The sequence below is a fragment of the Pan paniscus genome, chromosome 11 (genome assembly GCF_029289425.2).
Source record: "Pan paniscus chromosome 11, NHGRI_mPanPan1-v2.0_pri, whole genome shotgun sequence".
Lineage (NCBI taxonomy): Eukaryota > Metazoa > Chordata > Mammalia > Primates > Hominidae > Pan > Pan paniscus.
The window spans coordinates 105,954,990-105,977,266 of record NC_073260.2 but is presented as its reverse complement, the minus strand read 5'-3'; the positions used below and the strand labels follow the sequence as shown (position 1 = coordinate 105,977,266).

Sequence of the window (22,277 nt, the reverse complement as noted above, 5' to 3'; positions counted from 1 at the left end):
GCTTTGGGAGGCTGAGGCAGGTGGATCTCTTGAAGTCAGGAGTTCAAGACCGGTCTGGCCAACATGGTAAAACCCTGCCTCTACTAAAAATACAGAAAAGTAGCCAGGTATGGTGGCACACACCTGTAATCCCAGTTATTTAGGAGGCTGAGCAGGAGAATTGCTTGAACCCAGGCAGTAGAAGTTGCAGTGAGCCGAGATCATGCCACTGCACTCCAGCCTGGGTGACAGAGCCAGAAAAAAGAAAAAACAAAAAGGTTTTGGCCTGAAAAGTATAGAGTTCACATTGGGATGGGGAATGCTGCAGGGAGAACAGATTTCATGGGGATAGCAGGAGGATCAGGGATTCAGGTTTGGACATGATGAGTTTCCAGTGTCTTAGATGTCCAGATGGCAAGTGAGCAGTTGTATACAGTAGTGCCCCCCTTATTCTCAGGGAATATGCTCCAAGACCCACAGTGGACGTCTAAAACTGCGGATAGTACCTAACCCTATAGATACTAACACAGATATATTCTTATACACACATACAATGCATGTATCTATGTACTTATGTAAGAAAATATAGATAATTTCTCATACATATATATGATAAAGTTTAATTTATAAATCACATTGAGAAATTAGCAAAAATAATAAAATAGAATTTTAACATTTAATATTATTGATAGAATTTTTCTAACAATATGCTGTAATAAACTCTATTGTACTGTTATAACTCTATTGTAACTATGCAGTTATAACTCTATGCTATTATAACTCTACTATAACAACATGCTGTAATAAAACTTACGTGAATGTGATCTCTCATTCTCTCAAAATATCTTATTGTACTGTGCTCACCTGTTCTCAAACTGTGGGTGACTGTGTGTAACTAAAACCCCAGAAAGCAAAACCACAGACAAGGGGGACTACTGTATATAAGTCTGAATTTCAAGCGAGGAGGTCTGAGTTGCAAATAGAAATTGAACATTGATTTTTTTTTCTGAGAACAAAATATAGTACATTGGATTTTATCAATGGATATTTGCTATTCAGTGGTTTCATCTTAACTTTGAATAAAAGATACAGAAAGCCAAGTAACAAAGACCAAAATATGTAAAAGAGGCAGCCCACCATCTACTTAGGTGTGCTAAAAGATTCGAAAGCTTTAGAGGATATATTTTCCAGAACATTTATCCATTTATTATAGAGCAGCCTTTTATGGTAATCTTTTCTGGTTTTACTGTCAGTAAATTGAGGATTCCTAATATTTTGAGGGTAAAACAACTGGTAACATTTTCTAACATCATCCAGTAGCTGGTAAATTTCTACGTATGTTTTTATCCTAACGTGGTTATCCGCAGTTGTTGGAGGATAAAGTAGATGCCTTGCTAGGCAGTTCTAATTGCGTTTTCTTGCATAGTGACTGTTATGGAGAGCGAGTGATTAGGACAGTGTGGAGGGGCAGTATGGGGTTTAAGTACATTTCTAAGAGAGGAAAATTAAGTCAGAAGCATGGATTTTTTCTTTTCGGTTACTACAGTACATGTAGTCATCTGAATATGATTTCCAAGATTCTTGATACCATCAGATACCAATATTGATTCTACACATAAAAGCATGAATAGGATGGTACTCATATAATAGGTTAAATGAAACAACAGAATTAATAGAATAGAACTACCACTGAATATTTAAGGGAAGAGGAAAAACAGAGGTATGTCTCTCTAAAGGAAAATGCCTTCTTTAAAAAGAATGAAAATAAAGAAAAATTAATGCTTCTCCTGACCCTGAATCTACATTATGTATATTTTTCAAAGCCGTTTTAAAACCTTTTATATACTGCCACCTTAGCTGCTGCGATAGGATCTTGTACATTTCACCCGGTGAGTAAACTGGGAACCCTGACCCTCCTTTGTCCCACAGTGTAATCTGATCTACTGTCATCATCAGGGGACATCTGGGATCCATCTTATCTTTCCCACTGGATAGTTGATTAACTAGAAAATGTTTTGAATTGGATTCATATATGGCAGAACTCCGTGGACTTTATGAATTATAATGGGAGCAAATAAAAGGTCAGCTTTTATTTTTGTGCTTTTAAAGAGGAGAGCTCTGACACGGTTAGAATTGAGTGCTTAAAACTCGGGGAGAGAAATGATTATATTAAATGGCTAAATACAGTAATTCGTGGGATCATGTGATTATTTCACAGAAAAAAGACTTTCATAGTGAGGAAGTCTTAGCCCAGTAACATGACACAGAGCTGTCAAGCCACAGGTATATTTAGAGTTTATTGGAAATAGGCAGGAAACCAAGAAAAAAAGTATTAGATTGCTTTCTCTTGCTCCATTTCTATTTGATGGCAATTCTGGAGATGTATGAGGGGCTGGAAGTGGGAGTCTGTAGTCCTGTGCATCCCTCCCACACTATATTTTTTGCCAGGTTCTTGTTAGGGAATGGAATCCATTTGGTCCATATAACTACTAGACTTTTTGACTATTTTAATTGTCTCCATCAATGCTTTCTATGAACCAAGTTCAGTGCAAAAATATATTAATACATGTAAGCATATTTAAACCATAATTCATTTGTTCTATTCTTTATTTTAAATATGCCAATTTAAAGTTTATTATTCTTACCACTAGGGTATTATGAGAGCAGAAATCCCATATTATATATATTTAGTACATTCTACATTCAGTATTCCTTAAAGAAAACTACCTATCATGGTTAAAACTGATTACTTGTGGTATCAAAAAGCATCTCTCCAAAAGCTGATATTTCAAAGATGATGCCCAGAAAAAGATGTTAAGTATTTTTCAAAACAGTTAGGTTATCAGTTTCTAAATCTTACTTTTAAAAGAGTCAGTCACAGTGGCTCACACCTGTAATCCCAGCACTTAGGGAGGCAGAGGTGGAAGGATAGCATGAGTCCAAGAGTTCCAGACCTGTCTGAGCAACTTCGAGACTTGCCTGGAGAATGAAGGGCGAGACCCCATTCGCCACAAAAGGAAAAAAAAAAAGACCAAAAAAACCCACAAAAGGATCAGGAAGTATAATGGTTTCATGGACCAATTTATAATTATAAACCAAAACCTTTGTAGATGGTAAATCTCTATACAAATTATTTTTATTAGCATACTTGTGGAACAAGAGGTTACAATGACTACTTGAGTTTCCACTCTTGCAGCTGGATGATCCCAGATGCTTTAGGGGTTCAATGGATGTCTTGAACTATGCTTGAAATGTTTTGGGTTCAAACAAAGAATGTTTGCCGAATCCTTCTTCCCCTTAATTTTTAAACATGTGTATTTCAAGGGAAATTTGTTTCATATGTTTCTGATTCATTTACACTTAAATCATCAAAATGTTATTTTGTAAAAGCTATTTGATGTCCAAGAAGCTTTCTGAACCTGTTTTATAAGTTTTCTTAAGTCCTTTTTCTTAAAACAGGAAGTTGCATTTTGCCAAGTACAAATAAACTCAAACACTAAAAAGGTTCAAGTTCGGTTTCCAACTCTGAACTCCAGGTTTTAAGTGCATTCTCAATTTAGGAAAATATATTTTCCCACCCCTACAAAAATATGGGTGGAAGGAAAGACAGTAGTGATAAAACTGAGTAAAGATGTTCATAAGCATTATTCTTCTCAGACCTATTTCTCTAGTTGTGAAACCATAAAACTTGTAACAGGTGTTCCTGAAGCCATTAGATACAGGTGACTTGCAAATAAGAACATCTGTCTGCATGTTGAATCTCTAAGATGTGTCTAAATGTGTTTACTGTGTTTGTCACAGAAAACAGAAGCTAAAGGTCTTAACATTTTAACTTCATTGTTTTACCTTTGACTGCCTTTAGGTCCTATTTGTCTTAGGAAAGGTGGGAAGAACCAACACAATTTATTGAACAGAAGGGAATCATAGGAGACTCTGTAGAGGTTTTATGTCTGTACTAAGATGATATTGCATTATCATTTTAAAAACATAATTGACACTTTTATCAGAATTGGAAACATGCAGAAAATTTTCCCTGGTTCATATTAAGAGGTCTCTTAATTTTATCTTCTGCTCATTAAGGCAGAGGTGATTCAGCCTGACCCTTCTAACTGTTTCACTTGTATAGAAAAAGGAGGCAAAAGAAATTTTAACAGGAGTTTGGAACCATTTCAAACAATTTCCTCAATGTTCTGCTTTATTGTATTTCAGTATAATGAAGTACTGTACCCCCAGTACAATGTACTCTACTTCTTCTGTACTTGTACTGAGTAATCAAGTGACTCCTGGGATGATAGGTACTATCAAACGAATATACTGTATTTAAACATTGCTAAACTGTCAGTTCAACTTTAGACGCTCCCATTCAATGACCAGGAACTTGTGGATCATATAAAGGTAGGTTTATTAAACATGCTAAGCAGGAGAGAGCAGCACCTTGACAGAGACTCTATCGTATCTCAAGTGGGGAAATTTAAGGAAGGCTACGTGTAGAGTTTGGGGGCAGTTGTTAGTTATAGAGTTGTTTTAGGGCAGAAGTTAGTAAGTGAGGCCTAGGCAGATATTGGTAGAATTTGTAAATTAGGCAAGTGGCAGTCTTATCTTTGGAATGTGAGTTCATTAAGACAATATTAAATCAGTTTCTCTGTGCTCTAGAACATATGGTCTGAAAGGAGCTTGTGTTAAACATTTAAAGTTGTTTGTGGCCAGTTGTGGTGGCTCATGCCTGTAACCCCAGCACTTTGAGAGGCCAAGGCAGGTGGATCACCTGAGGTCAGGAGTTCGAGACCAGCCTGGCCAACATGGCAAAACCCCGTCTCTACTAAAAATATAAAAAAAATGAGCTGGGTGTGGGGGCACGCGCCTGTAATCCCAACTGCTCAGAAGGCTGAGGTAGGAGAACTGCTTGAACCCAGGAGGCGGAGGTTGCAGTGAGCCGAGATCATGCCACTACACTCCACCCGGGGAGACAGAGCAAGACTCCATCTCAAAAAAAAAAAAAATAAAGTTAATTTGTATTGTATGTCATGATTTGACACAATTTACCTGTGTTGTAATTCATAATATAGTTTTGCTGGTTGTAGGTAGTTTTTGTTTTATTTTACAAAATAAACACGTAAACAGCCTGTACAGCACACATATTTATTTATTTATGGATCTTAAAAAATTTAAACTGCATCCTATTATCTAAAAAATTAATAAGTAGTAAATTTTATTCATACTCTTTTCAGACAATATTCAAAATGTTAAGCCTTGCTGGGTGCCTGTGTATCTATGCCTATGTTATATACATTGTTCTTTTCCTTTGCTACTATGTTTTATTCACTCTGAGAACACATAATACTAACAGTAAAATGTCTTTGACATTTTATATTGTATTTTGAACAATTTCATGTTCATCCTAAATGAATATTTGTTTCTACCCCACATTGCCTAGAAAGAATTTGTGCTCCTTCAACTACCAGAGCCTTATATGCTCTTTAGTAGTAACACTAATGTTTTGGAAAAGAGTCAAAATTTTCAGTGCTGTTTTAGAATGCTTGTTTAAAGGTAAAGAGATTTTTCAGAGAAAGAAACCTTATATAAGAGAACTCTCACAGTGATAATGTACTAACAGGGAACTGCTGAAGGCTACATGGAAATCCTTTATTTAAAACAAAAAATTAGAATAAAAGCCTTTCTACGGCTGGAGAGTCGACGACAGTCTTCCATAGTAAACTTTAATCTGAAGGCTTGTAGAATAAGATAAACCTATCAAAAAGCCCTTCCAAGGGATAGGCAATATTTGCCTTTTCAAAATTAAATCTTACTTGCTTTTACCGAGATTTATTATTCATTAGATAATGGCCATTGTTAGCCATAGTTTTACATTTTAAATTGCCCTTTTTGAAACTTACATCAAAAAGATTCTTATTTTCCGTTGATCTCTAACAATATAATTTAAAATTCATATTGAGAGAATCTCCTAATACTCCATCCCTTTGCCTTCTGTGGCCTCATTATATAATCATAGTAATAGCTACCATCTACTCAGTATATTCCTTGTGCATATATTTGGCCAGCATGAGTTCGTGAACTTCTCACAACAACCTTGAGAGCTGTGCAGAGTTATTGCCTCTGTTCTAACACAAGACTAGGCTTCCCTGTGTTAGAATAGGGGCAATAACTCTGCACTGCATTGCAGCCACCCACCCATCTAAGGAGGAAGTCCATGCTCTTTCCATTCTGCCATGCTGCCTTAAGCCAAAGCAATTCATATATAAATGGTTTCATATTTTTTGTTCCCCATGTTTAATTCTAGATACTATGCAATCTAAGTCCTAGACAAAAAATTACAACTCCACAAAAACTTTTTGAATGAAATTTTTATAACTTTTTACTGCTAGTTATTCAAATAAACAACTGTCATAGCTCTCAATATCAGAACTGAAAAAGACAAATAATTTCAACTAATCCTCTGACTTTACTAGGTTCTACTTATGAGGAAGTCAAAATGATAGTACAGTGTGGAAGAATTCATGAACCAATAGACAACTTTCAAAAAATGTATGTCCCACCTAATCAGAATATCTACTTCAAGCCAATTATTTTTCCATTTAAACTCAATCAGAAAATGTATTTTGAGGTGACTGCTTTATCAGATTTCTACATTTTGCTAGCCAAATAATCATATAACCTCTAAGATGATATTATAAGTTCCATCTATCATGACCAGGACATTTGTTTTGCTTTCTAAGACCTAAGCAGACCATATAGCTGCTCTGGTTTCATGTTTGGGGGTATCCTCCTAACCTTTGTATGTCCTTTCTCTCTTTTTTCTCCAGGACTGCCCACCAGAAGCAGGTGACTTCCGAGCTCAGCAATGCTCAGCTCATAATGATGTCAAGCACCATGGCCAGTTTTATGAATGGCTTCCTGTGTCTAATGACCCTGACAACCCATGTTCACTCAAGTGCCAAGCCAAAGGAACAACCCTGGTTGTTGAACTAGCACCTAAGGTCTTAGATGGTACGCGTTGCTATACAGAATCTTTGGATATGTGCATCAGTGGTTTATGCCAAGTAAGTGCTTGTTTGTTCTCATTCAGCTTGTCCAGAGGGTTTCAGTGTCTTTGTGTAAATGGTTTGCATAGTCTCACTCTCTGAATCACTCATCTTTACACTTTTTAGAGTTTGTAAATGGTGAAAGATTTGAAAATTAAGGTATGATTTCAGTGAAAAGTACCAAGTGTTGTACTGTGTGAAGGAAAAGTAGACTAGAGTTATTTTTCTTTCCTTGAGTGTCACTTGAATATAAAAGAATAAAAATTTTTGAATAGTGTTTATCAATTATGTACTAGACTTTGAAATTACCCCCTGGATTGGCTATTCCTGAAGTGTGTGTTTGTGTTTGTGTGTGTGTGTGTGTGTGTGTGTGTGTGTGTGTGTGTGTGTGTATTTAGAGGCCTTGATTTTCATTTACTCAGTTTCAGAATAAATCAGGTAAGACCAATTCTAAAATCCCCAAGTAAACTATAGGAAAACTTGCTACTTTACTATAATTTCCATTGTATTGAAAATTCACACACTGTAGAGAAAGTTGTGAAAGAGCCAGCTAGGTTGGACTTAAGCCAGTTAAATCTTTAAAACAGGATTACAAAAAGGTTTGATTTCTGGTATCCATCCATTCATCAATGTCTACTCTAGGTAGGGAATTCGTAGGGTGAAGAAGAGTTTGTATGTTTGTCATGTCTTTGCCATCTTTATTTTCAGGTCCACTTTTTGGATTAGGATGACCAGTCTAGTTTTTGGAGCAAGCAGTTGCTATTGTTTTTCTGTGTGCTGTATTTGACTATATGCTTTTATATTTCATGAAGCAGACACAAAATTTTGAGAGTATTTGCCTTTTCCAACATGGTATCAGCTGAAATTTTCTTTCTTCAGAATCTATAATATAATGGCTAGGAATGTAAGAGAAATATATGTTTTAGTAATTTGTTGTTTCAAATTCATTTTTTTAAAACTTACATCTATATTTGGATGTAAAGGCAAAAACTGTAGTGTAAATGACTATAAGAGATGTGAGATGTCAGGCAAGGTTTTATGCATACAAGAGGGAAACAAACATAGTCAACCTTCATAAAGTTTAAAATCATGAGGCAGAGAAACTGATGTCATATAGGAGTTTGTCATTGATGAAACATATCTTAAGGTTTCCTTATATACAAGAGATATATGAATTTCAGGTGTAAATTTGAATATGGAATTTTACCATTTTAAAGCTAGAAAGGGCCTTAGAGTTATTCAATCAACATTCTAAAAAGCAATATATCTGAATAAATCATTTCTGATCTTTGCTATTTACTTCCTCCTCTAGGACTCTTAGTGGTAATGAAATGGAATTAGGGAATCTGAAAAATCTTAAGGAATAGTAGAGAATTGTAAAGCAAATAGATTTAGAAAGGGGACTGTGTTGTAGGGAATGGCAAACAAAAGAATAATAAGTCCCTGTGTATGTATACTGTTTGAGTAAAAGCAAGGAAGATTTCCATTTTAGAAGTGAAAAAACTGAGGACCAGAAAATATGCTTGATCTTCTGAAAGCTGTATGTTTGGTCATGCCAGAAATGGGACTAAATTCCACATCTCCTGAGATCCCATTCAATGTTATTGCTACTATATTACCCTGCTGAATGAACCAAAAGAAACAAGACAGCTCAGCAAATTAGGTTTCATTTGTTTCTTTTGCATGGGAGTTCAACGTGGCATATTTTTTCCTAAACTAATCCTGCCAGCAGGCCTCATGTACTTTAGCAACTGAAAGAGAATCCTATCTCAGTTGCTAAGGAATAAATTTCATATATAATAAATATGGAGTGATAGTACTGGACTTTGGGTTACAAGTATAAACATGCTTTAACTTAGATTCTTATCAGTATGACAGATTTGAGAGCAAATGTAAATTATACCGTATTTGAAAAGCATTGTAACTTATACATAGAAATAATGACTGGTTATTATTATTATTTTCTTCATGTATTTGTCTTGTTAGAGGCAATCATGTAGTAAAGGCGATGGAAAAACAAAGATGGCATTTAAGCACTAACAAGAAATTTAGTTTGGCTGGAGAGCCAGATAAGACCTAGCTATGCAGTAAGAAGAGGGAGGTAGTTTGGGAGAGAATCATGGAGGCTTGAGTGGCAGACAGGACTGTGGTAAACCATGAATGACCATCGTCTCACCTTGATAGAAAATGACAGCACAGCTATAGAGATTTGTCATTCATATGCACTAATTTATTTCAAGTATACCTGTTTAATACTCTTCAAAGAGCCACATTCTCAAGACTGGTTCTTTAACTCTTAAATAGAATCAGAGAGTCCTGGAATTTTTAGAGCCAGAAGATAGCTTAGCAACTCACAGTTATTGCTGTTTCATAGAAGAGGAAACTGAGACCTGGAGACTGTCCTGAGATCACGAATAATTTGGGTGGCATGTGTTTGTTGTAAATTTCTTCAGGAAAGTTCTAGAATCATTGCTATTTATAATATATACCTAATTCTTACTCGGTAGTAATAGAGCATCATACGAGGTAGTAGTAGTAATGATAATAGCTTCTATTTTTGAGTGACTACCATATCTAGGTACTTTATTTTTTTTTCAAATATTTACAGTTCTGCATGTTAGACATCATTATCCTTATTTCACAGATGAGGAAACTGGAGGCTCAGGTCGATTTTATATCTTGCCCAGAGACACCCAGTTCTGTCTGAGTTCAAAACTCCTATTCTTTCCAGCGAGGCCAGGTATAGAGAGGCGCAGACCATTTGGTAATGGTCCCCAGATTTGGCTGCCTATCAGAATCACCTGGAGAGCTCTTAAAAGACACAACTCTTAAGCCCTGTCTTCCAGAAATTCAGATTTATTAATTCTACGTATTGAAAACACTTTTCTTATGATGCTATCATGGCCAGATTCACTTACAGATTGGAAAGCAGACAGAATTTAAAGTCAAAAGACATGAGTTGGGGCCAGGCACGGTGGCTCATGCCTGTAATCTGGGCATTTTGGTAGGCTGAGGAGGGCGGATCACCCGAGGTCCGGAGTTTGAGACCTGCCTGGCCAACATGGTGAAACCCTGTCTCTACTAAAAATACAAAAATTAGCCAGGCATGATGGCAGGTGCTTGTATTCGCAGCTATTTCGGAGGCTGAGGCAGGACAATGGCTTAAACCTGGGAGGCAGAGGTTGCAGTGAGCCGAGATTGCACCACTGTACTCCAGCCTGGGTGACAGAGCAAGACTCCATCTCTAAATAAATAAATACAACATGAGTTTGAATCTAGCTCCTCTTTAACGAGCTGTGTAATCTTGGTCAAGATACGCAACGTCCCTAAGCTCTATTTTTCAATCTGTGGAAAATGAATTGTCTCCTAGACCATAGTGTACCAAAGTGAGATAATATATGTGAAAATGTTTAATAAACTGTAAAGTGCTGTAGAAATGTAGAAGACCCTGAAAATTTTAAGTTGAAAAATATATTAAACTAGTGGTTCCCTGTATAAGATTTTATAACTGTAACGTTTCAAAAAACTTCCCAGGATGTGACAAGTAACAAACTTCTTAATTGGTTAGGTAATGACTTAAAAAGAAACAAAAAGAGACCTTCTACCATGTACTATCCCCATCATCATTTCACAATTGAAACGTTCATCACAAGGAAGTAGTAAGAACCCAATTTCAGAATAAAGGACAATTCTTTGAACTGGAGATAGTTTGTCTTATGAGAAAGTTACTGCCCCTTAGTTTTCTCTTTTTTTTTTTTTTCCAGAGCACAGAAATTGTCACTAATAGCACTTCACAGCCCAGCGTTTGAAAGCAGGGACTTTGAGATGATCTAGTCCAGCCCCAGGAAATCATTGTATGATTTTCCCAGGATCCTATGGCTAGTTAATGACAGACTAGAGGTCAGAGAGTGCTGGTGTTTATCAACATTTCTAATTATGCTCCTTACATTATTTCTTCAGTTTATCCCATGAGCTGAGATTTTGTCTAGCTGCAATTCTGTCATTAATATTATGAAAACAATAGGTTTAATGAATATACCTTTTCAAACCACATTCTCCCCCTTTCTCTCCCTCTCTCCCTCCTAGAATCTGACAATCATCCCCAGTGGGTGATTGTGTTATCCCTCTTCACCCTGCATCTCAGACTGAGAAACACTGGGATTCTTATTTGCTCATTATCATTCTAGACTAGATGAAGTTAGAGAGAAGGCTGAGCTAGGGAGGCAATTTGTCATTGTATGAATAGTTAAAGACAAGAGGCTCTGGAATCATACCATCTAGGTTGGAATCTAAGCTCCACCACTCATTGGCATGTGCCTTTGAGCAAGTTCCTAAGCCTCAGTTTTGTCATCTGCAAAATGAGGATAATAATTGTAAAAATAGGATTAGAATGAAGATTAAGTAATCAAGTGCATTTAAAGTGCTTACTATGAGCTTGATAAATACTACTTGTATTAATTGTACCCAAGTTATGTCTTATCTTTTTCTTTTTCTTCCTTAGAGCCTTTCTGAGTACATGATTTTATATGGATACACATACGAAAGGGGCACTGACTTTCCAATGAATGAACAGACCTTCTGTTAATTTCCTATTGCAGTCATCTTTTGCAAATAGCTCCACATTGTACAATTATCAACTCCTGATCCAGGGCAGTGAATTGCATCCTGTACAGAGTTAATGAGCCATCACAAATAGGATCAGTTCTATTAGTACTGCTGTTATTCATTTATTTTCATTATCCAAATTACCCCTATTTATATTTGTTGTAAAGCACAAAGCTGGTTTCTGTTTTAAATATATTTTTTAAAAGAGTAGCATAAATGTATGGACAGAACATGTGCTGCTGTTAAAAATAATTTTGAGGTTATTTTGAAAGCAAATAGAGAAAAGTATGTTTTATTTTTGTAATTAATAGAATTCATCAGATGATACCTGATATATGTCAAAAGAAAAAGTATGATTATAAACAAGCCTTTTATCATGAATCTGCATATTTATGATATTGCTTATTGCTATTTCAAAAAATTAAGCATTTCAAAAAGGGAAAGAAGAATTCCTTTCAAGTAATGCCTTATATAATATTGTTTTAAAATGAATAATACAGTACAGAAATAAGCAATAAAATGAATCACAGAGTTTTGATGTCTTATTCTGGCAACATCAAAATGAACCATATTTCTAACAAAGAGATTCTTTTCATTTTTAATAATTCCTGTGGTGAGTAGTTTGAAATGAATTGAATAGAATGATTATTTCTCCATCTCTGTCTGTGACCTAAGTCACTAGTATGAAATGTCCACCAGTTATTCCAAAGGTGATGATGTCAGAGATAAGGCGTTGGACATTTTTTTCTTCTGTACTTTATAATCTAATTCCACATGGAAGCATGGTGTTGCTTAAAATATTTAATGCATAGTCTTTCTTATTCTCCTCTTTTCATAGCATAGTAAAGATAAAACTAACTACTACTTACTAGTTGAATTTCCTTAGTTTCTGAATCTTGTTTATGCATTCTTCCAACAATCTGCTGTATGTTGATTATTGAGGATATAAAATTGATTAAGATCTCTTTCCATAGGAGTGATACATTTTTAGAGTTATTGTGAAAAACTTTTAAAAATATATTTGTCTAACAAATTTTACTTAGGAATTAACAGTATGCTAAATACTGAAAATACATTAATGGACAAGAAGGATAGTCCCTGCCCTTCCAGAATTTTCACTGTGAGAGGAGATAAGTAAATAGGAAAGTGTACTATAGTCACTATACTATACTGCCCTCACTGTAAATGAGGACCTCTTTCTAAAATACAGGTTTGGTTTCATTTATCATCTGCTTGAATCATTTCAATTGCATTTTTTTTTTTGCCTTCAGGTTAAAAAAATCCCAAATTCCTTTACATGGTGGCTTAAAACAACAGAAATTTATTCTCCCACAGTTCATGAGGCCAGAATTCAAAAATCAAAGTGTCATCAGAACCATGCTTTCTCTGAGGCTCTGGGTGGAATCCTTTGCCTCTTTTGCCTCTTCCTAACTTCTAATAGTAGCCATCAATCTTTACTATTTCTTAACTTGCAGCTGCATCACTCTGATCTCTGCCTCTGTTATCAAATGGCATTCTACCCTCTGTCTCTGTGTCTTCACCTCTTCTTATAAGGACAGCAATCATATTAAATTGAGCCCACCCTAACGGATTACGAATTCATCTCAATTTGGTTACATCTGCAAAGATTCTATTTCCTAAAAAGGTCACATTTATAGGCATCAGAGGTTTTGACTTTAGCTTATCTTTTGGGGGAGACACAATTCAACCCATGACAGCCAGCTGTCTGGCTCCCAAATTTACATCCTTCACATGTGACAAATATTCACCTGATCCCAATATCCCAAAAGTTTTAACCCATTTCAGAGTCAACTCTAACTCTAAAATATTATCAACTCAAAAAGTTCCAAATTCTATCAGCTGAATCAGCTATGGGTGAGACTTGGATATAGTGCATCCTGGGACATCATTTGTCTCCATCTGTGCACATTTGAAACCAAAAATAAGTTATCTGCTTCCAAAATACAATGGTGGGACAAGCAGAAGCAGATTCCCATTCCCACTCAAAAAGGGAAAAACACCAAAGAAAAAGGGATCATAGGTCCTAAGCATGTCTGATACCGAGCAGGAAAAAAATCCACTAGATTTCAAGGCCTGAGAATAATCCTTGTGGCTCAGTGCTTCATTCTATGTGCCTGCCAAGGAGGCAGCCCTTCCCTCTCAGCTCAAGGAGGTAGAGTCAGCCCAGGCTTCTGCATCTGTGCCTCAGACCTAAGTGTCATTCTTCCTTCACTTTGTCCCATCTCTGAGACATTTATTCTAGGCTGTCAGTATTTCTGCTGGTATGAAATTCTCAGAAATCACGTCAGTCTTTCTTGCAATTAAGAGGTATCCAAGCCATCAAACAAGGGGGTCCTCTACAGTTCCTTTCTGAATAACTGCATCTCTTTTCCTGGCTTCTGCTAAGATGTTTGAGGGATTCATGAGTCACATGCCTAATTTCTTTAGCAAATGGTTATCTAGCCATAACCTTGGCCCTGTTACCAGAGCACACTACCTAAATAAGCTGAAAATGTTTCAAATAATCAAATGCTAGTACCTTTTTGTTTAACAGTTCATCTCTCAGTTTATCTCTTGGCTCTCACATTTTACTATAAGTACCAAGGAGAAACCAGGCTGTAGTCATCCATACTGTGTTTGGAAGTCTACGCAGCTAAGTACATAAGTTTATTGTTTGATATGGTTTGGCTGTGTTCTGACCCAAATCTCACCTTGAACTGGAACTCCTACAATTCCCACATGTTGTGGGAGGAACCCGGTGGGAGGCGACTGAATTATGAGAGCAGATCTTTCCTGGGCTTTTCTCATGATAGTGAATGAGTCTCATGAGATCTGATGGTTTTAAAAAGGGAAGTTTCAGGCTGGGTGCAGTGGCTCACACCTGTAATCCCAGCACTTTGGCAGGCTGAGGCGGGTGGATCATGAGGTCAGGAGATTGAGACCATCCTGGCTAACATAGTGAAACCCCATCTCTACTTAAAAATACAAAAAAATTAGCCAGGTGTGGTAGAGGGCACCTGTAGTCCCAGCTTCTCTGGAGGCTGAGGCAGGAGAATTGCTTGAACCAGGGAGGCGGAGGTTGCAGTGAGCCAAGATTGCACCACTGCACTCCAGCCTGGGCGACACAGCGAGACTCCATCTCAAAATAAAATAAAATAAAATAAAAATAAAATAAAATAAAAAGGGGAGTTTCCCTGCACAAGCTCTCTTCTGTTGTCTGCTGCCATGTGAGACATGGCTTTCACCTTCTGCAATGATTGTGAGGCTGCCCCAGCCACATGAAACTGTAAGTCTAATAAACCTCTTTCTTTTGTAAATTGCTCGGTCTTGGGTATGTTTATAAGCAGCGTGAAAATGGGCAAATACAGTAAATTGGTACCAGTGGAGGAGGGTGCTGCTGAAAAGATACCTGAAAATATGGAAGCAACTTTGGAACTGGGTAACAGGCAGGAGGAAAAAGTGGTTTTGTGGGCCGGGCCCAGGATCCCCATGCTGTGTGCACCCTAGGGACTTGGTACCCTGCATCCCAGCTGCTCCAGCCATGGTTGAAAGGGGTCAAGGTAGAGCTCGGGCCATAGCTTCAGAGGGTGCAAGCTTCCATGTGGTGTTGAGCCTGTGAGTGCATAGAAGTCAAGAATTAAGGTTTGGGAACCTCCACCTAGATTTCAGAAGATGTATGGAAATACCTGAATGCCCAGTCAGAAGTTTGCCACAGGGGCGGGGCTGTCATGGAGAACCTCTGCTAGGGCAGTGCAGAAGGGAAATGTGAGGTCAGAGCCTCCACACAGAGTCCCTACTGGGACACCACCTAGTAAAGCTGTGAGACAAGGGCCACGATCCTCCGGATGCAGAATGGTAGATCCACTGACAGCTTGCACTGTGTGCCTGGAAAAGCTGCAGACACTCAACACCAGCCAGTAAAAGCAGCCGGGAAGGAGGCTGTACCCTGCAGAGCCACCAGGACGGAGCTGCCCAAGACCATGGGGACCCACCACTTGCATCAGCGTGATCCAGATATGAGACAGGAGTCAAAGGAGATCACTTTGGAGCTTTAAGATTTGACTGCCCTGATGGATTTTGGACTTGAGTGGGGCCTGTAGTCCCTTTGTTTTGGCCAATTTCTCCCATTTGGAATGGCTGTATTTACCAAATGCCTGCATCCCCATTGTGTCCGGAAATAACTAACGTGCTTTTGATTTTACAGGCTCATAGGCGGAAGGGACTTGCTTTGTCTCAGATGAGACGATGGACTGTGGGTTTTTGAGTTAATGCTGAAATGAGTTAAGACTTTGGGGGACTGTTGAGAAGGATGATTGTATTTTGCAATATGAGAAGGGGATGAGGTTTGGGAGGGGCTAGAGTGGAATGATGTGTTTTGGCTGTGTCCCCACCCTAATCTTACCTTGAATTGTAACTCCCACAATTCCCACGTGTTGTGGGAGGATCCCATTGGGAGGTGATTGAATTATGGGGGCAGGTCTTTCCTGCGCTGTTCTTGTGGTAGTGAATGAGTCTCACGATATCTGATGGTTTTAAAAAGAGGAGTTTCTCTGCACAAGCTCTCTTCTTTTGTCTGCCACCATGTGAGATGTGCCTGTCACCTTCTGCCATGATTGTGAGGCCCCCCCAGCCACATGGAACTGTAAGTCCAATAAACCTCTTTCTTTTGTAAATTGCTCAGTCTCAGGTATGTCTTTATCAGCAGCATGAAAACAGACTAATACATCGCTGAAAGTTCTACTTTCCACTCAATGGCAGAAAATGACACAGCCAAGTTCTCTGCCACTGTATAACAGGACTCATCTTTCTTCCAGTATCCAATTAAATGTTCATCATTTCTTTCTAAGGCCTCACCAGAGTTACCTTTAACATCTATGATAATTAATTTTAGGTGTCAACTTGACCAGATTTAGGGATGCCTAGATAGCTGCTGAAGCATTGTTCCCAGGTGTGTCTGTGAGGGTATTTTTGGAGGAGATTGCCTTGTGAATCAGTGGACTGAGTTGGGAAAATTTACTCAGTATTGGTGGGCACCATCCAATTGACTAGGGGCCTGAAAGAAAAAAAAGATGGATCCATGGATGATGTAGCAAGAAGGTCCTCACTAAATGCTGGCACCTGGATCATGAATTTCCCAGTCCCCAGAATTGTGAGGAAATAAATTTCCATTTATTATAACTTACTCAGTCTCAGGTATTTTGTTATAACAGCACAAATATACTTTGGTAACATCTATATTTCTATCAACTGTCTCTTCGATCTAGGTTTTTTTCTATGAAGCACCTCAAAATTCATCCAAGCTCTACCCATTATCCAATTCCAAAGCCGGAAAGTGACATTTCATAGAAATTCATTTATTTTGTAATATTTTATTTTTGTCACCTTAGCTGGGTCTTTTGTGTATTCAAGTATTATTTTTATTCATGGAAGGGATTCTTCTGATATATTAACATTGTTTTCCATCTTGCTATTCCATTTATGAAGTGAAAGAGTTTCTATAGCTTAATAAAAAAACTTTTTGGAAAGTTCTATCTGTTTAATTTTTCCTTTGAAATTAAGTGTAAGCTTCACAAAAATTGATGAGTTTGTTTTCCCAAAGAGATTCAGTGAAGTAAACAAGGCAGAACAAATCTAAAATAGAAAACATTTTCAAATTTTATTATTTTTAGTGATGTATAGTTTTTTTTAATATACTCATGCCCATCATTATGCACTTCTTCTGCCAATTCTGTGGGATAACTTTATTTCCATTTTATAAATGAAGAAATTGAGGCTCATAGAAAGTCATACAACTGGAAAAAGGCAAAGTACACTTCAAATTATATTATTTCTATTATATGACACCCTTTTCTGTGAGACCAGCACCATCCTGATACCAAAACCTGGCAGAGAGAGACACAACAAAAAAAGAAAACTTCAGATCAATATCCTTGATGAATATCGATGCAAAAATCCTCAACAAAATACTGGCAAACCCAATTTAGCAGCACTTCAAAAAGCTAATTTAGCATGAGCAACTAGGCTTTATCCCAGAGATGCAAGGTTGATTCAATGTATGCAAGTCAATAAATGTTATTCATCACATAAATAGAACTAAAGACAATAGTCCCAGATGCAGGAAAATACTTTTTATAAAATTCAACATCTCTTCATGTTAAAAATTTAATAAACTAGATATTGAAGGAAAATACACTAAAACAATAAGAGTCATCTATGACAAGCCCACAGCCAACATTATACTGAATGAGCAAAAGCCAGAAAATTCCCTTTTAAAACCAGCACAAGACAAAGATGCCTTCTCTCACCACTCCTATTCAACATCATATTGGAAGTTGCTGGCCAGAGCAATGAGGCAAGAGAAAAAGATAAAAAGCATCCAAATAGGAAGAAAGGAAGTCACCCTATCTCTGTTTGCAGACAACATGATTCTCTGTCTAGAAAACCACATGGGCTCAACCCAAAAGCTCCTTAAACCAATAAACAACTTCAGCAAAGTCTCAGGATATAAAATCATTGTACAAAAATCATTAGCATTCCTGTACACCAACAACAGCCAAGCTGAAAGCCAAATCAGGAATGCAATTCCATTTATAATTCTCACAAAAAGAATAAAATATCTAAGAATACAGCTAATCAGAGAGGTGAGAACTTTCTACAATAAGAATTACAAACCATTGCTCAAAAAAATCAGAGATAACACAAACAAATGAAAAAACATTCCATGCTAATGGATAGGAAGAATCAGTATCATTAAAATAGCCATACTGCCTAAAGCAATTTACAGATTCAATGTTATTCCTATCAAACTACCAATGACATTCTTCACAGAACTAGAAAAAAAACTATTTTAAAATTCACATGGAATTTTAAAAAGAGCCCCATAGTCAAGGCAATTCTAGGCAAAAAGAACAAAACTGAATGCATCACATTACCTGACTTCAAACTATAGTACAGGACTACAGTGACCAAAACAGCGTGGTACTGGTTCAAGAACAGACACATAGACCAATGGAACAGAATAGAGAGCCCAGAAATAAGGCCACACACCTATGACCATCTGATCTTTGACAAAGATGACAAACACAACCAATGAGGAAAGGACTCCCTATTCAATAAATGGTGCTGGGATAACTGGCTAGCCATATGCAGAAGACTGAAACTGGACCCCTTCCTTATATCATAGACAAAAATTAACTCAAGTAGATTAAAGACTTAAATGTAAAACTAAATACTATAAAAAAAACTGTGGAAGACAACGTAGGCAATACCATTCTGGACATAGGAACTGGCAAATATTTCATGACAAAGATGCCGAAAGCAATTCAACAAAAGCAAACATTGACAAATGAAATCTAATTAAACTAAAGAGCTTCTGCACAGCAAAAGAAACTATCAACAGAGTAAACAGATAACCCTACAGAATGGGAGAAAATATTTGCAAACTATGCAACTGACAAACGTCTATTATCCAGCATGTATAAGGAACTTAAACAAGTTTATAAAACAAACCACCCCAAGAAACCCCATTAAAAAGTGAGTAAAGGACATGAACAGGCACATTTCAAAAGATGACATACATGCAGCCAACAAGCATATAAAAAAAGCTTAATATCATTGATAATTAGAGAAATACAAATCAAAACCACAATGAGATACATGGTATACAAGGTGTGAAGACCAAATCAGAGTTACTGGCGTATCTATCACCTCAAACATTTACCTTTTCTTTGTATGGGGAGCATTACAATTCTTCTTTTCTGGCTATTTGGAAATATACAATAACTTATTGTCACTATAATTTTCCCCACTGTACTGTCAAATACCAGAACTTATTCCTTCTATCTGTGTTTGTATACTCAGTAACCAACTTCTCTTTATTGTTCCCCTCCTGCTTCCCTTACCAGCCTCTGGTAAACACCATACTGCTTTCTATCTCAAACAGATCCGCTTTTTAGCTCCCACATAGTGAGAACATGCAATATTTGTCTTTCTGTGCCTGGCTTATTTCACTTAATGTAGTGACCTCCAGTTCCATCCATATTGCTGCAAATGACAGGATTTCATTTTTTATGACTGAATAATATTCCATTGTGTATATATACCATGTGTCATAACCATTTATTAATTGATGAACACTTAGGTTGATTATATATCTTGACTATTGTGAATAGTGCTGGAATAAACATGGGAATGCAGGTATCTCTTTGATGTAGTGATTTCCTTTCATTTGGTTATATAACCAGCAGTGAGGTTGCTGGATCATATAGTAGTTCTAGTTTTAGTTTTTTGAGGATCCTCCATACTGTTTTCTATAATGAGTGTACTACTTCACATTCCCACCAACAGTGTGCAAGTGTTTCTCTTACTCTGCATCCTCACCAGCATTTGCTATTTTTGTCCTTTTAATAATAGCCACTCTGAGGCGAAATGATATATTATTGTGGTTTTGATTCGCATTTCCCTGATGATTTGTAATGTTGAGCATTTTTTACATGCCTGTCAGCTCTTTGTGTGTCTTCCTTCAACAAATATCTATTCAGGTCTTTTGTCCATTTTTTATCAGAAATTTTTTTTCTTTGCTATTGAGTTGAGCTCCTTATATACTCTGGTTATGAATTCCTTGCCAGATGGATAGTTTGCAAATCTTTTCTCCTGTTCTGTAAGTTGGCTTTTCCCTTTTTAATTGTTTTCTTTGCTGTGCAGAAGTTTTTAGCTTAATGTAATCTATGTGTCTGTTTTTGCTTTTGTTTTCTGTGCTTTTGAGATCTTATCCAAAAAATCTTTGCCCAGATCCTTGTTGTGGAGCATTTCCCTAATCTTTTCTTCTAGTAATTTTACAATTTCAAGTCTTACATTGAAGTCTTTAATCAATATTGGGTTAATTTTATATTTACTAAAAAATGGGGATCTAATTTTATTCTTCTGCATATTGATATCCAGTTTTCCCAGAACCACTTATTGAAGAGACTATTCCTTCCCCAGTGCATATTCTTGGGATCTTTGTTGAAAATGGGTTGGCTGTTGGTGCATGGATTTATTTCTGGGTTCTCTATTCTGTTCCATTGGTGTATCTGTCTGTTTTTATGCCAGTACCATGCTGTTGGGGTTACTATAGCTTTGTGCCATATATATACATATACATATATATATACACATTTTTTTTTTTTTGAGACAGAGTCTCACTCTGTCGCCCAGGCTATAGTGTAGTGGTGCAATCTCGGATCACTGCAACCTCCACCTCCTTAGTAGCTGGGATTACAGGTGTCCACTACCATGACTGGCTAATTTTTGTATTTTTAGTAGAGACGGGGTTTTGCCATATTGGCCAGGCTGGTCTCGAACTCCTGACCTCAGGTGATCTGCCCACCTTGGCCTCCCAAAGTGCTGGGATTACAGGCATGAGTTGCCACCCCTGGTCTTGTTAACAATATTAATTCTTCTAATCCATCAACATGGAATAGCTTTCCATTTTTTTGGTGACCTCTTCAATTTCTGTCATCAATGTTTTAGTTTTACTTATACAGATCTCTCACTTCTTTGGTTAAATTTATTCTAAGGTATTTTTTCTTTAGTAGCTATTTTAAATGGGATTGCTTTCTTGATTTATTTTTCAAATTGATCACTGTTAATATATAAAAACACTACAGATTTTTGTATGTTGATTTTGCATCCTGCGATTTTATTAAATTTGTTCACAAGTTATAAGAGTTTTGGGGGAAAATTCTGGGGTTTTTCTAACTATAAGATTATGTCATCTGCAAACAAGGATAATTTGACTTCTTCCTTTACAATTTAGATGCCCTTAATTTTTTTCTTTTGACTAATTGCTCTGGCTAAGATTTCCAGTACTGTTTAATAAAAGTCATGAAACTGAGCATCCTTGTCTCATTTCAGGTTTTAGTGGAAAGGCTTTCAGTTTTTTCTGTTCAGTATGTTAGCTGTGTGCTTGTCATTTATGACTTTTGTCACGTAGAGGTAATTTCCTTCTATATCCAATTTGTTGAGGGTTTTTGTCATCTACAGATGTTGAATTTTATGAAATGTCTTTTCAGCATCTATTGAAATGATCATATCGTTTTCATTCTTGATTTTGTTCATGTACTGTATCATGATTATTAATTTGTAAATGTTGATCATCCTTGCATCCCTGGAATTATTCCCACTTAATCATGGTGAATGGTCTTTTTAATGTATTGTTGAATTCTGTTTGCTAGTATTTTGTGGAGTATTTTTCCACATACGTTCATGAAGGAGCTTGGCCTGTAGTTTTCTTTTTGGTTATATCTTTGTCTGGTTTTGGTATTAGGGTAATGTTGGCCTCGTTGGATAAGTTTGAAAGTTTTCTCTCCTCTTTGACTGTTTTATTAATTGTTTGGTAGAATTCAGCAGTGAAGTCATTGGGTCCTGGGTGTGACTTTGATGGAAGACCATTTATTACTTGTTTGATCTCTTTATTCATCGTTGATCTGTTCAGTTTTCTGTTTTCTCCTGATATGTTGAATGTGTCAAGGAGTTTATCCATTTCTAGGTTTTCCAATTTATTGGCATATAATTGTTTATAATAGTCTAATGATCACTTATATTTCTATGGTGTCACCTGTAATGTTTCCTTTTTCATCCCTGATTTTAATTATTTGAGTCTTCTCTATTTTT

The 22,277-nt window shown here is 36.8% G+C and overlaps 1 protein-coding gene across 3 annotated transcripts in view; it reads left to right on the top strand.

Moving 5' to 3' along the window:
* The window catches only part of ADAMTSL1 (ADAMTS like 1), a 1,021,291-nt gene that overhangs the window by 675,914 nt on the left and 323,100 nt on the right, over positions 1-22,277 (top strand). For all 3 annotated transcript variants that reach the window (XM_034967210.2, XM_063594468.1, XM_003822608.5), the window contains one exon: positions 6,801-7,037. In XM_034967210.2, coding sequence (XP_034823101.1) covers positions 6,801-7,037 — 237 coding nt within the window. The remainder of the gene's footprint in view (positions 1-6,800; positions 7,038-22,277) is intronic.